The following is a 14,751-nucleotide window of genomic DNA, read 5'->3' as shown; positions in this document are numbered from 1 at the left end:
GTTGGTTTCATCTAGGATGTCTCTGTACATTGCTGCATTCATCTTAGTCTAGTCATGGAGGTGACCAAGAACCCGATGGTCACTCTGTCAGAGCTACAGCTTTCCTCTCTGGAGAGGAGAACCTTCCAGAAGGACAACCATCTCTGCAGCAATCCACCGATCAGGCCTGGATGGTATAGTGGCCAGACGGAAGCCATTTCTTAGTAAAAAGTTTGCCAAAATGCACCTGAAAGACTTTCGGGTTATGAGTAACAAAATCATTAGACAAATACCATTTCTACAGTGAAGCATGGTGGTGGCAGCATAATGCTGTAGGGATGTTTTTCGGCGACAAGAACTGAGAGACTTGTCATGATAGAGGGAAAGATGAATGCAGCAATGTACAGAGACATCCTGGATGAAAACCAATGCTTCCCATTCTACCTGATGGAGCTTGAGAGGTGCAGCAAAGAGGAATGGGCAAAGAGGAATTGGCAAAACTGCCCAAAGATATATGTGCCAGGCATACAGCATCATACTCAAAAAAGACTTGAGGCTGTAATTGCAACCAAAGGTGCATCAATAAAGTATTGAGCAAAGTCTGCAAATATTTATGTACATGTGATTATCTGTGTAGTGTCTGCTACACAGATAATTTGGCCAGGGGCCAAATCTGGCCCGCTACATAATTTTAAATGGCCCACAAAAACTTGGAAATAATATGCATCTAAGTACTTTATCTTTCTATTTATTTCCATTTTCAAGGGAAAAAATACCTGCTGTTGCATATCTTTTTAACTTTAATATCATAAATTAATTAGAACACATTACAAAACAAATACACATTCCAAACAGTTTTTTGTTAAAATAAAAATACCAACTTTTCTGCCTGACTAATGATTTTAAAGTAAGTTATCTATTCATAAAAATTCACACAAATGACTCAGTTCAGTTGCTTCTAATGTAAGAAAGAAAAAAAAACTGTATTTACAGTAATATGCTGTAAAAACAAACAAAAAACCAAAACAAAAAAACCCACTAGATTTTACGGTAAAATTCTGGCGACTGAGCTGCCAGTTTTTTTACTGCAATATCTACAGATTTGTTTTATGGTGTAATGTACGTAAAAATATATATAATCAAATGCATTAGCAATTGTGTAACAATATCATGAGGCGAATCCTCATATATTCATATTTGTTTATTCAATGTTGCAAGCAGCCCTCTGAGGGCAGCCATAACTGCGATGTGGCCCACAATGAAAATGAGTTTGACACCCCTGTGATACAATATCAGCAAAACTCATAGTACATAATTGTACTATTTTGTAGTAAGGAATTTTGGAAAAGGCTTGCTCATGTGAAATTTCTCAGAGAACAATGTTAGGTATGAAAAACAATACACGAGTATACTTTCATTGGCGGAATAAACCTTTCTACTATTCTGGCTTATTATTGACCATATTATTGTTAACCTCTGTAACCTAACATATTTACCAACTGTAACAGATTTATGCTGTATCTCCTAATGTCTTCGCAATGCCTCCACGGTTTGATTTAACATTTTTGGGGTTTATGCAGATGCTAAATACACATAAGCAGGTACCACTAGGTAAGAAAAGTTGGTTTTGCACTATAGGGATTGAAATGGAGTGGTAATAATTTTTTTGCAGACACCTAGTGGGCAGAATAATTCATTAAGTCAAACTCATGAGGTGGTAGGTTGAATGATGTTTATTCGTTTAATACTGGATACTTTTTAAAATGCTTCTGCATAAGAGACTTTGTATCCGTTGGTAATATGCAACTATAATTATTTGATACTGGTTTATGTTGACAAATGTGATTTGCAAATATAGACTTTTGACTGCAACATTGTTCAATTAAGGACACAATTACGTATGTCTAGCTTGTGTGCTATTGTGTGCTTAGCTGCTGTGTAGCTGCTATCTCAGAGTAACTTAGTATAGCTGCTGGTATCAGAGCTTATATCTGAGATCTTGTTTTTTTGCTGATGTCGGACCGATATCCGATATCAATATCGGATCGGGAGAACCCCTAGTAACGGATGCCAGTTAGTGTGGCTGTGCGAGAGTACCTTGTTGAGAGTTCCCTTCCCAACACAATAAGACCTGTGCTGGACAATGAGTTCAAAGCCATTGGTTTTAGCTTATTGTCTAGCACCACTGGACTTAACTCTCAACCAGTGAGAATTTGTGGACACGGGTTCGAATACCAGGCAGGGTGCAGGGCTAGACTTGCTGAGGGTGTTATTTGAAGCTGTGGAGTTCTATAGTACATCAACCACAATAATAAACATATTGTTGAATTAGAACCTGTCTGAGCAGTTTTATCTTTGTACAGACTGACTTGTCTGCATTGGACCTCAATAGTGGCCCATCAGTCAGTCAAATCCGACAGACAGATGCCTTCAAGTTGTCTGTGTCGCTCTTTCAGCATGGCGGAGAAGACGTTGGAGCAGGGCTCCGTCAGCATCCCCATGGAGGAGACCAAACTGCACAGTGGGGCACCCCAAGAGGCACCCCTGCTCACCCACCTGAAGAAAGTGGAGAATCACATCACTGAGGCGCAGCGCTTCTCCCACCTCCCGCGGCGCTCCGCCGTGGACCTGGAGTTCAACGAACTGTCCTACACCATCCGCGAGGGTCACTGGTGGAGAAGGAGAGGTATTGCTGATCTTCCACTCCCCTTTAATAGTTACTATGTTTCCATGCACTAAATTAGTCTGATTCCTCAAATGTTTTTTTTTTGTATTTTCAAACATAAGTGTGAAGTCCAAGTGTCCATGCACACTTTTCAATGTGGGAATGGTCATACGCCATGTGCCTTCCGTACACTGGGGGGCGCTTATCTCATTTTAGTGTGGCTAAATTAATACATTTTCCGGTTGACCTATGATGTCACACTAGCCATCTGCGGATCTTTACAACTTGTTTTAACTGATGTCCACTGTAATATTGGCACAGATTACAATTATTACGTCCCTAATGGCTATGCTGATGTTAAATAGCAGACAGTATCAAGAAATTATCTTGGATTTCGCTACGGACATGATGCTACTACCATGAATGTATCGGGGCGGATGCAGGTCCGATGAAAAGAAAGACCGGCGGAAGAGTTTTTTGGAAGGAACATTCGGTCGAAAATCATGGAAACAAAACTTTTGAATGTCTCAAAGTTCACTCAAAAGGCTCTGTGGATTGATGGGAGGAGTTTTGATATTTTCTCTTCTGTCATTCTTGTTGTAGCGTTCTAACACACACACACACACACACTCACACATACACACTTTGCTGTGCTCAGCAGAGTTTAGCCATAGTAAATAATTTACACTCACAGATTGGCACACTGTTTGCATCTCCTTTGAGTCACATATGATTGATCTGCTTATGAAATATGACCAATTTTTCCACACATCACCCCTATTGTGGATGAAAGCTCTTTAGTGTATCAACTAATCTGCCCTTTCTGTACTTTGTTTACCCGCTTTGTAAACTTGACAAGGCTGGTGCACTTGCATTTAAGTAGACTTAGGAGGGGTCAGACATGACTGACTTAGTATGAAAAACTACAGAAGAAACGCAACGGGCCCTTACAGCATTTCTTACGGGGGCGGCGGCAGCAGTCAATAATGTTTTTCCTTCGCTCATCAAATCCAACCTGAGCTCTCTGTGTGTGCTCTTGTGTTGTCTCTTCGACTCATGCAGAGGATGTGTGAACAGGAAGTGCATCAGCTATTCCTAATCAAGCAAAGCCTTTTACCAATATTAGTCATCAAGCATAATGTAATTCATTACAAAACATGACCATGTATTCATTTATCTATCAGGTGTCATTCATGGTTTGTTCGTTTCTTAAATGCTTAACAAGTTACATGAAGAAGCATCACATGCTTATATTTACTAAATACAAGTCTGAAAAGGAGTTGGAAGAAGTAGAGCTTGGTCTACCTACTCCTGATAATTCATTTAAACCAGCGTTTCTTAACCATTATTGGGCTGCGAGCGCAAAAACAAATCTGTTTTTCATCTGTACTATAAACCCCAAAACCAGTGAAGTTGGCACGTTGTGTGAATCGTAGAAAAAAACAGAATACAATGATTTGCAAATCCTCTTCAACCAATATTCAATTCAATAGACCGCAACGACAAGATACTTAACGTTCGAACTGGAAAACTTTATTTTTTGCAAATATTAGCTCATTTGGAATTTGATGCCTGCAACATGTTTCAAAAAAGCTGGCACAAGTGGCAATAAAGACTGCCGAAGTTGATGAATGCTCATCAAACACTTATTTGTAACATCCCACAGGTGAACAGGCTAATTGGGAACAGGTGGGTGCCATGATTGGGTATAAAAGCAGCTTCCATGAAATGTTCAGTCATTCACAAACAAGGATGGGGCGAGGGTCACCTTTTTGTGAACAAATGCATGAGCAAATTGTCGAACAGTTAAAGAACAACATTTCTAAACGAGCTATTGCAAGGAATTTAGGGATTTCACCATCTACGGTTCGTAATATCATCAAAAGGTTCAGATAATCTGGAGAAATCACTGCATGTAACCGGCTAAGCCTGTGACCTTCGATCCCTCAGGCAGTACTGCATCAAAATCAGTGTGTAAAGGATATCACCACATGGGCTTAGGAACACTTCAGAAAATCACTGTCAGTAACTACAGTTCATCACTACATCTGTAAGTGCAAGTTAAAACTCTACTATGCAAAGCGAAAGCCATTTATCAACAACACCAAGAAACGGCCTTCGCTGGGCCCGAGCTTATCTAGGATGGACTGATGCAAAGTGGAAAAGTGTTCTGTGGTCTGACGAGTCCACATTTCAAACTGTTTTTGGAAACTGTGGACGTCGTATCGTCCGGAACAAAGAGGAAAAGAACCACCCGGATGGTTTTAGGTGCAAATTTCAAAAGCCAGCATCTGTGATGGTATGGGGGTGTATTAGTGCACAAGGCATGGGTAACTTACACATCTGTGAAGGCACCATTAATGCTGAAAGGTACATACAGGTTTTGGAGCAACATATGTTGCCATCCAAGCAACATTATCATGAACGCCCCTGCTTATTTCAGCAAGACAATGTCAAGCCACGTGTTCCAACAGCGCGGCTTCGTAGTAAAAGAGTGCAGGTACTAGACTGGCCTGCCTGTAGTCCAGACCTGTCTCCCATTGAAAATCTGTGGCACATTATGAAGCGTAAAATACGACAACGGAGACCCCGGACTGTTGAACAACTTAAGCTTTACATCAAGCAAGAATGGGAAAGAATTCCACCTGAAAAGCTTCAAAAATTGGTCTCTTCAGTTCCCCAACGTTTTCTGAGTGTTGTTAAAAGGAAAGGCCATGTAACACAGTGGTAAAAATGCCCTTGTACCAACTTTCTTGCAACGTGTTACTGCCATTAAATTCTAAGTTAATGATTATTTACAAAAAAAATAATGTTTCTCAGTTGGAACATTAAAATATCTTGTCTTTGCAGTCTATTCAATTGAATATAAGTTGAAAAGGATTTGCAAATCATTGTATTTTGTTTTTATTTACGAATTACACAACGTGCCAACTTCACTGGTTTTGTGATTTGTAATTTGTAAAACACTTTTTCACCACATGTGGCAGTAATGACAATATCAAGTACATATATTAGTACGTATTTTTCTGATAAGCCTGACCTCCATCCATCCATCCATTTTCTACCGTGTGTCCCTATCGGGGTCGCGGGGGGGCTGGAGCCTATCTCAGCTGCATTGGGGCGGAAGGCGGTGTACACCCTGGACAAGTTGCCACCTCATTACAGGGCCAACACAGATAGACAGACAACAGTGCCTAAGTGTGTTAAATAAATAATACTCTTTATGATCAACACATGGTTTCATATCATTTGACAAGATTGTGTACTGTAAGTTGGTTAGATATAATTATTTAATACACTTATAAAATCAAAAGTATACTAAGTCAGTGTTGATATTTGAGTGGGTCCCGGGACCCTCTGTAGTGGAAAAGTTTGGCCCAGAGGTCAAAAAGGTTAAGAACCCCTGATTTGCAACCATGCATGGATTTAATCAATCAATCAATGTTTATTTATATAGCCCTAAATTACAAGTGTCTCAAAGGGCTGCACAAGCCACAACGACATCCTCGGTACAGAGCCCACATAAGGGCAAGGAAAAACTCACCCCAGTGGGACGTCGATGTGAATGACTATGAGAAATCTTGGAGAGGACCGCATATGTGGTTACCCCCCCCCCCCCCTAGGGGAGACCGAATGCAATGGAGTCCAGTCCATAGTGGGTCAGCAGGAAACCATCCCGAGCGGAGACGGGTCAGCAGCGCAGAGATGTTCCCAACCGATACACAGGCGAGCGGTCCACCCCGGGTCCCGACTGTGGACAGCCAGCGCTTCATCCATGGCCACCGGACCTGTCCCCCCCCCCCCCCACAAGGGAGAGGGGAGCAGAGGAGAAAATAAAAGAAACGGCAGATCAACTGGTCTAAAAGGGGGGTCTATTTAAAGGCTAGAGTATACAAATGACTTTTAAGATGGGACTTAAATGCTTCTACTGAGGTAGCATCTCTAACTGTTACCGGGAGGGCATTCCATAGTACTGGAGCCCGAATAGAAAACGCTCTATAGCCTGCAGACTTTTTTTGGGCTCTGGGAATCACTAATAAGCCAGAGTTCTTTGAACGCAGATTTCTTGCCGGGACATATGGTACAATACAATCGGCAAGATAGGATGGAGCTAGACCGTGTAGTATTTTATATGTAAGTAGTAAAACCTTAAAGTCACATCTTAAGTGCACAGGAAGCCAGTGCAGGTGAGCCAGTATAGGCGTAATATGATCAAACTTTCTTGTTCTTGTCAAAAGTCTAGCAGCCGCATTTTGTACCAATTGTAGTCTTTTAATGCTAGACATAGGGAGACCCGAAAATAATACGTTACAGTAGTCGAGATGAGACGTAACGAACGCATGAATAATGATCTCAGCGTCGCTAGTGGACAAAATGGAACGAATTTTAGCGATATTACGGAGATGAAAGAAGGCCGTTTTAGTAACACTCTTAATGTGTGACTCAAAGGAGAGAGTTGGGTCGAAGATAATACCCAGATTCTTTACCGAGTCGCCTTGTGTAATTGTTTGGTTGTCAAATGTTAAGGTGGTATTATTAAATAAGTGTCGGTGTCTAGCAGGACCGATAATCAGCATTTCCGTTTTCTTGGCGTTGAGTTGCAAGAAGTTAGCGGACATCCATTGTTTAATTTCATTTAGACACGCCCCCAGCTGACTACAGTCCGGCGTGTTGGTCAGCTTTAGGGGCATGTAGAGTTGGGTGTCATCAGCATAACAGTGAAAGCTAACACCGTATTTGCGTATGATGTCACCGAGCGGCAGCATGTAAATACTAAAGAGTGCAGGGCCAAGAACCGAACCCTGAGGAACTCCGCACGTTACCTTAACATAGTCCGAGGTCACATTATTATGGGAGACGCACTGCATCCTGTCAGTAAGATAAGAGTTAAACCATGACAAGGCTAAGTTAATTTAACATGATTACATTTGCAACATTTTTGACACATATTGAGCTACTCAAAATGTATTGGTCCATCTCAGGCAACATTATTTTTCATTTTTTGAATCTAGTTTTTTATTCCAGTAATGACTCATTTCAAAAACAGGATTTGATTAAGTATTTGTGGTAGACGTTTTTGGAATCAAAATGCAACTTTGCAAAAGTCTTACTGTTTCATGCTTCTTTTTAGTCATGTTAAATTTAGAACAGGCTGTACAAAGTGGGGCGCAGGGACAATTTGCAGCCCAAAGCTCCAGTTTTGTTGGCATGCAGAATATTGTCGAGATAAAAATAAAACAAAAAAGCAACAGTTCAAATGTAAGACAAAGGAATATAAATACTGAAATGTAAACACTATTAGCAAATCATATTACGCTTTGTCACCTTTAACACAAAGCTGAAACAAAGTTTTGTCTTTTTTAAGCATTCTTTTTTTGCAAAATAAAAAATATCACTATGGCCCCTGCATGCTTTGATTTTTTTAGTATACGGTCTGTGTTGGAAAAAGTTTGAAAATCTCAGTTTTAGAGCTTTCTGGCAGTACAGTCGTCTCTGGTTTATTGCTGTTAATTGGTTCTGGACATGACCGCAATAAAATAATTTCCGTGAAGTAGGAAACATTGATTACAAGTTAAAACATTTTATAGATAAAGTTTAAAAAACCTTTCACGGCCTTATGGATAAGTTAGGAAAGCCCTCTAGACATTAAATAAAACCTTTTGGTCACCTTTACACTCTTTCAATCCAATATATTAAGACTGTCTGAGGCGAAGTCAACCAGTGGCCACGATACTGAAATTGGTTTGGTTTCCTCTGGCCAATACTACTTAGGTATTGATATTTTAAGTACATTTAGCCAGTTTTATGCTTTAAAGTGACAAATTTAGGCCAAAAATGTTGTTTATGTTTGTTTATTGTGCTTAATTTTTTTTTTTTAATCACCAAAAATCTGCAATATGGTAAAGCCACAATATTTGAAGCGAGATGTGGCGAAGGATGGCTGTAACATTTTTTTTCAACTAAAACGTAACATTGAAAAATGCATTTATAATGATGTTACTTTTAGAGCTTTTTGGCAGTAGCTGCAAAATGTTGAAAGCTTCTTCCATCTTGGCTCTCTTGTTTTATACTCAGGCTTGTTATTTGCTGTAGGGCCTCATCAGGGGTGGACTTGGGGCCCCAAAACATCACATAAAAAAAAAAAATCTCTTGTCCAGACACGGCCACCATCAAGAGTTCTCTTTTTCCTACCAGTCACACACCTACGGTCTTTACAATAATAATGCTAAGCGCCACAGTCGATCCAGCTGCGTAAAAAAAATTATGATGTACAAAAAACGGCTTACAATTTATTTATTGTTGATTAATGTTCCTATCGATTACAATCAAAGTGCTTGGATCCGTGAGACGTGTTACTCGTCTACTTACATTTTAGTTTCTGATATGATAAATGGCCGTGTTGTTTTCGCTATGTGGAGGGCCCCAATGACTAGTTTTGCTTTGTGCCCCCAAATGACTGACTACGCCCCTGAGTCTCATCAGAGTTGCTATAGCTGCAGTCATGTAGCATTAGATACATTATGTGGATGTGTGTGTATTAGTGGCGGGCCGTGCGTTTCCCATCTAGGCCTTCTCAGTGGCCTTGTGGTTGGAGTGTCCGCCCTGAGATCGGTAGGTCGTGAGTTCAAACCCTGGCCGAGTCATACCAAAGACTATAAAAATGGGACCCTCAGGGGTTGGAATTGGGGGTTAAATCACCCAAAATGGTTACCGGGCGCGGCCACCACTGCTGCTCACTGCTTTCCTCACCTCCCAGCAACTGTCTGTTAACTGAATGTCCTCAGTCGTTAAACTGCACAGCTGCCGCTAATGTTGGGTCAGAAGACCTCAGGCAGAATTCATACAGCGCTGGCAACAAGCCAGCTGAATTCTGATTGGATAAAAGCTCTAACTTAAAAGAGCAACACTGGAGCCTAATATGACATGAAGAGAATATGATGAATATTTTAATATATTTATGGAAAGTCAAATAAAACAAAAATTAACTTTTACTAATTAATGATCATAATTTATGTTAGGCCAGCAGAGAAGGCCTTGCTGGCCCTGATGGCACACCACTAGTGTGTATGTTTCAATGGCGCCATGGGCGAGACCACACCAGCAACATATCTCTTTCTCATTCCCCACCAATCACCCTCACGGAGAGATGTAGTCACCACCATCAGAACTCTAAACCAGTGTTTTTCAACCACTGTGCCGCCGTGAGATACTGTCTGGTGTGCCGTATGGAGATTATCTAGTTTCACCTATTTGGGTTAAAAATATTTTTTGCAAACAAGTAATTATAGTCTGCAAATGATGTGTTGTTGTTGAGTGTCGGTGCTGTCCAGAGTTCGGCAGAGAAACCGTTTAATACTCTTCCATATCAGTAGGTGGCAGCCGGTAGCTAATTGCTTTGTAGATGTCGGAAACAGCGGGAAGCAGTGTGCAGGTAAAAAGGTGTTTAATGCTTAAACCAAAAATAAACAAAAGGTGAGTGCCCCTAAGAAAAGTAATTGAAGCTCAGGGAAGACTATGCAGAACGAAACTACTGGCTACAAAGTAAACAAAAACAGAATGCTGGACGACAGCAAAGACTTACTGTGGAGCAACATGACAATCAACAATCTCCCCACAAAAAAGGATAAAAACAACTAAAATCTTCTTGATTGCTAAAACAAAGTAGATGTGGGAAATATTGCTCAAAGGAAAACATGAAACTGCTACAGGAAAATACCAAAAAAAGAGAAAAATCCATTAAAATAGGAGCGCAAGACAAGAAGTAAAACACTACACACAGGAAAACAGCAATAAACTCCAAATAAGTCAGGGGGTGATGTGACAGTACACCTACTTTGAGACAAGAGCTGTATTGATGCATGCTTGGTTATGGTTTAAATTCATATCCAACAATTGCGACAACGACTTTTTACTGTCAACCAGTGTTGGGACTAACGCGTTACAAAGTAACGCGTTACTGTAACGCCGTTAGTTTCGGCGGTAACTAGTAATCTAACGCGTTATTTTTTTTAATTCAGTAATTTAGTTACCGTTACTACATGATGCGTTACTGCGTTGTTTTACGTTACTTTTGATGTAGTATCGGCTAGAAACAGAAGCGCTGCGGTGTCGTTCTTCTGAATCTTCCTCTGTCACAAACCGGAGAGAAGAAAAGAGGCGCGGTCTATGTGTGTGTGTGGGGGGGGGGGGGGGGGGGAGGTGATCCGCGGTTTGATATATGAAACAAACAAAAAAAAGTTGTTGTCAAGTTCAGTCCACACACAGCGTGGTCATGGCGAGCGGAGTAACGGAGGAGTATGAACGCCCCCGCCATTGAATCGGTGTGTTTATAAGTGCAGACTCGGTTGTGCAAAACGAGGGTTTTAAACACATGCTGAACGTGCTTGAACCACGTTACGACATCCCGTCGCGCACCCACTCCAGCAATAAGATTGTGCCAGATCTTTATGAGCAGGAGAAGAAAAAAGTTGTGGATGAACTATCCCGAGCATCAGCTGTTGCGCTCATGACAGACGGCTGGACGTCCAGTGGAACTATAAGCGCTCACTTCATCACAGCAGACTGGGAGATGAGAAGACACGCCCCCTCTACGAGAGTCACCTTGCTCAGGTGCTGACACAAGCAGTGGAGGAATGGAAGATAAAGATATCCCAGTCACACGTGATAATGCCAAAAATCTAATAATTACAGAGAATGAGGCAGGACTGGGACCACAGATAGGTGCTTTGCACATGTAGTGAATTTGGCATCACAGAAGGGAATCTCAGTCAATAAGATGGAGCGCCTCTTTGGGAGGATCAGGAAGGTTTCTTACTTCCACCCAAGCACAACAGATGCTCATGTGCTTAAGACAAAGCAAGAAATGCTAAAGCTGCCTGCTCATATATGATGTCCCAACGAGGTGGAACTCCACTTATGATATGTTGGAGCAGCAGGCAGCTACCGTATTTTCCGCACTATAAGGCGCACCTAAAAACCACAATTTTTCTCAAAAGCTGACAGTGCGCCTAATAACCCGGTGCGCTTTATTACGATTCATTTTCATAAAGTTTCGGTCTCGCAACTTCGGTAAACAGCCGCCATCTTTTTTCCCGGTAGAACAGGAAGCGCTTCTTCTTCTACGCAAGCAACCGCCAAGGAAAGCACCCGCCCCCATAGAACAGGAAGCGCTTCACCCGCCCCCATAGAACAGGAAGCGCTTCACCCGCCCCCGGAAGAAGAAGAAAAAACGCGCGGATATCACCGTACGTTTCATTTCCTGTTTACATCTGTAAAGACCACAAAATGGCTCCTACTAAACGATCCGGGTCATAAAAAGACGCAATCTCTCCATCCGCACACGGATTACTACCGTATTTCACAGCAACTGAACCGCACTGTGGAACGGGAGCACGTACGGTGAATATTCGCTCCACAGGGAATGAGAAGTCATCCTTCACTGTGGTTCTAGCTTGCCATGCTAACTTCCACTCATGGTGATATTCAAAAGGAAGACCTTGCCAAAAGAGACCTTTCCAGCCGGCGTCATCATAAAAGCTAACTCGAAGGGATGGATGGATGAAGAAAAGATGAGCGAGTGGTTAAGGGAAGTTTACGCGAAGCGGCCGGGTGGCTTTTTTCACGCTGCTCCGTCCATGTTGATATATGACTCTATGCGCGCCCACATCACAGATGGTGTCAAAAAACAAGTGAAGCACACAAATACAACACTCGCCGTCATTCCGGGTGGATGAACCAAAGAACTCCAACCGCTGGATATTGGTGTCAACAGGGCATTCAAATCACGACTGCGAACTGCGTGGGAAAAATGGATGACCGAAGGCGAACACACCTTCACTAAGACGGGCAGACAACGCCGGACAACATACGCCAACATCTGCCAGTGGATTGTAAATGCCTGGGCAGATATTTCTGTCACAACTGTGGTCCGAGCTTTCCGGAAGGCAGGATTCACAGAACTGCTGCACAACAACAGCGACACTGAATCCGATGATTTCGAAGAGACGGAGCCCGCCATTTTGGAAGCCACGCTAGCGCAACTTTTCAATTCGGACACCGAAGACGAAGAATTCGAAGGATTTACCGGTACGAATGAAGAATAACTTCAGAAAGTGAGCGCTATGTTTATTTTGTGTGTTGTGTGTTGTGACATTAACGTTCGAGCAACATTACCGGTATGTTGCTATTGCTCTACACCATTTTGAATTTTACTATGTTTGTGATTGCACATTTGTACATTTTGGGACAGAGTTGTTAGAACGCTGGTTTTCAATATATTATTAAAGTTTGACTGAACTATCTGACTGTTTTTTTGACATTCACTTTAGCGCAGCGTTTTTTTGACATTCACTTTAGCGCAGCGTAGGCGCGGCTTTTAGTCCGGGGCGGCTTATTGGTGGACAAAATTATGAAATATGTAATTCATAGAAGGTGCGGCTAATAATCCGGTGCGCCTTATAGTGCGGAAAATACGGTATATACTCTGCATTGACCCACAACACCCTGAAGACAAATGTCACCCTGTCTGATGATGATGTGAGAGTGGCAGATGAGGTCCTCCAGGTGCTTAAAAGTGTTCCATCTCTACTGAGCACTGAAACTTCACCATCTGTGTCAATGATCCTGCCACTGAAAACAAGGATTCTACAATCCATGGCTCCAAGTGTGGAAGACAGCAGCATCACTCCAGATGTCAGGCTTTATTTCACTACCTATGTTTCAAGGAAGATGATGTTTCTTCTTATGTTGCACTTAAACTTGTTTTTTATTAATGGTCATTGGTCCAAGTTTAAAGAAAGGAGGAATGCCTTTTTATGTTGCACTGTTTTTCATTCATTATGTTAAAAGGAAAATAAAAATGTATGTCAAGTTGATCAACAGATTGTATTATTCTCCAGTGCAATAACAGTACTGAAATGAAGGCAAAAAGGGCATTAATGGGAGCTTTAAAAAAAAAAGAAGAAAAAAAGAAGTAACTAAATAGTTACTTTTCACAGTAACGCATTACTTTTTGGTGTTAGTAACTGAGTTACTTTTGAAATAAAGTAACTAGTAACTGTAACTAGTTACTGGTTTTCAGTAACTAACCCAACACTGCTGTCAACTGAGTTTCGTTTTTAATGATGTCTGCTGGTAGTGTGCCTCCGGATTTTTTCAACGCAAAAAATGTGCCTTGGCTCAAAAAAGGTTGAAAAACACTGCTCTAAACCACCAAAAATAACACAAGCAGGTTACAACATAAATTTCCACCCCCCCTTCATCCTTGCCCCGCCCATAGCAATGCCGTCCTGGGCAATAACTAGCTTTGTCCAGTTTAAGATCTGCTGGTCTCAGCCCCATCCGGACGCAATGAAACAACAACAAAAATGAGAATGTTGCAGTAAAAATGTTACGTGTTCGTCCTTAGCCCATGAGCCGCCTTATAAAGCATAATCCTGCTGTCTAACTACCAAATCAACAAACAATGCACTTCTTGCACTTGGCAGAGGCAAGATGCCAATGTTGCTACCTCTGCAGAGAGTCTATTTAAGCAGCGCCATCGCTGCTTAATCCAAACGCTGGGATCCGTTTGGAGCACCCAGCGTACAAAGAGATGAGGCGCACAAGCCTTGAACTTGTGATGTCAGGCGTGATGAACATTATACAATCGTCACCTCAATGCCACACAGTTTGTGAGTCATTTCTAAAATTGACTGTGGCAAATGGAGCGTACCCAGAAAGCGCTGTATATGATTGCCCCCCGCTCTGGAAATTAATCTTCTTTTGGTGGAGCAGTACATGAGCTGAAGTGTACTAACTGTATCATTGAAGAAACCAATTTGTCCCGTTTAGAGGCACAAAGGCATGATGCAACCTGCTTCAATGTCAAGGGTGATCCCGCACCTCTCATCTTGAGGATGTTTTCAGTTGTGTCAAGGAAGGACATGCAGTGATATGAATTTATACGTAAGCAACACCTCTCGATGTCAGATACCTAATTCTAAATATAGAATAGGTAAGGAATTACTTTATTCATCCCTCACTGGGGAAATACACTATATTGCCAAAAGTATTTGGCCACCCATCCAAATGATCAGAATCAGGTGTCCTAATCACTAGGCCCGGCC

General features: G+C 41.7%; 1 protein-coding gene across 1 annotated transcript in view; it reads left to right on the top strand.

Annotated features, from left to right (window-relative positions):
• The window catches only part of abcg4a (ATP-binding cassette, sub-family G (WHITE), member 4a), a 44,017-nt gene that overhangs the window by 5,092 nt on the left and 24,174 nt on the right, over positions 1 to 14,751 (top strand). The window contains exon 2 of the mRNA XM_061962305.2: positions 2,436 to 2,665. Coding sequence (XP_061818289.1) covers positions 2,437 to 2,665 — 229 coding nt within the window. The 5' untranslated portion in view covers position 2,436. The remainder of the gene's footprint in view (positions 1 to 2,435; positions 2,666 to 14,751) is intronic.

Source organism: Nerophis lumbriciformis, linkage group LG09, assembly GCF_033978685.3.
Source record: "Nerophis lumbriciformis linkage group LG09, RoL_Nlum_v2.1, whole genome shotgun sequence".
Taxonomy (NCBI): domain Eukaryota; kingdom Metazoa; phylum Chordata; class Actinopteri; order Syngnathiformes; family Syngnathidae; genus Nerophis; species Nerophis lumbriciformis.
Note: the sequence above shows the minus strand (reverse complement) of the source record. Positions and strands in the feature narration are given on the sequence as shown.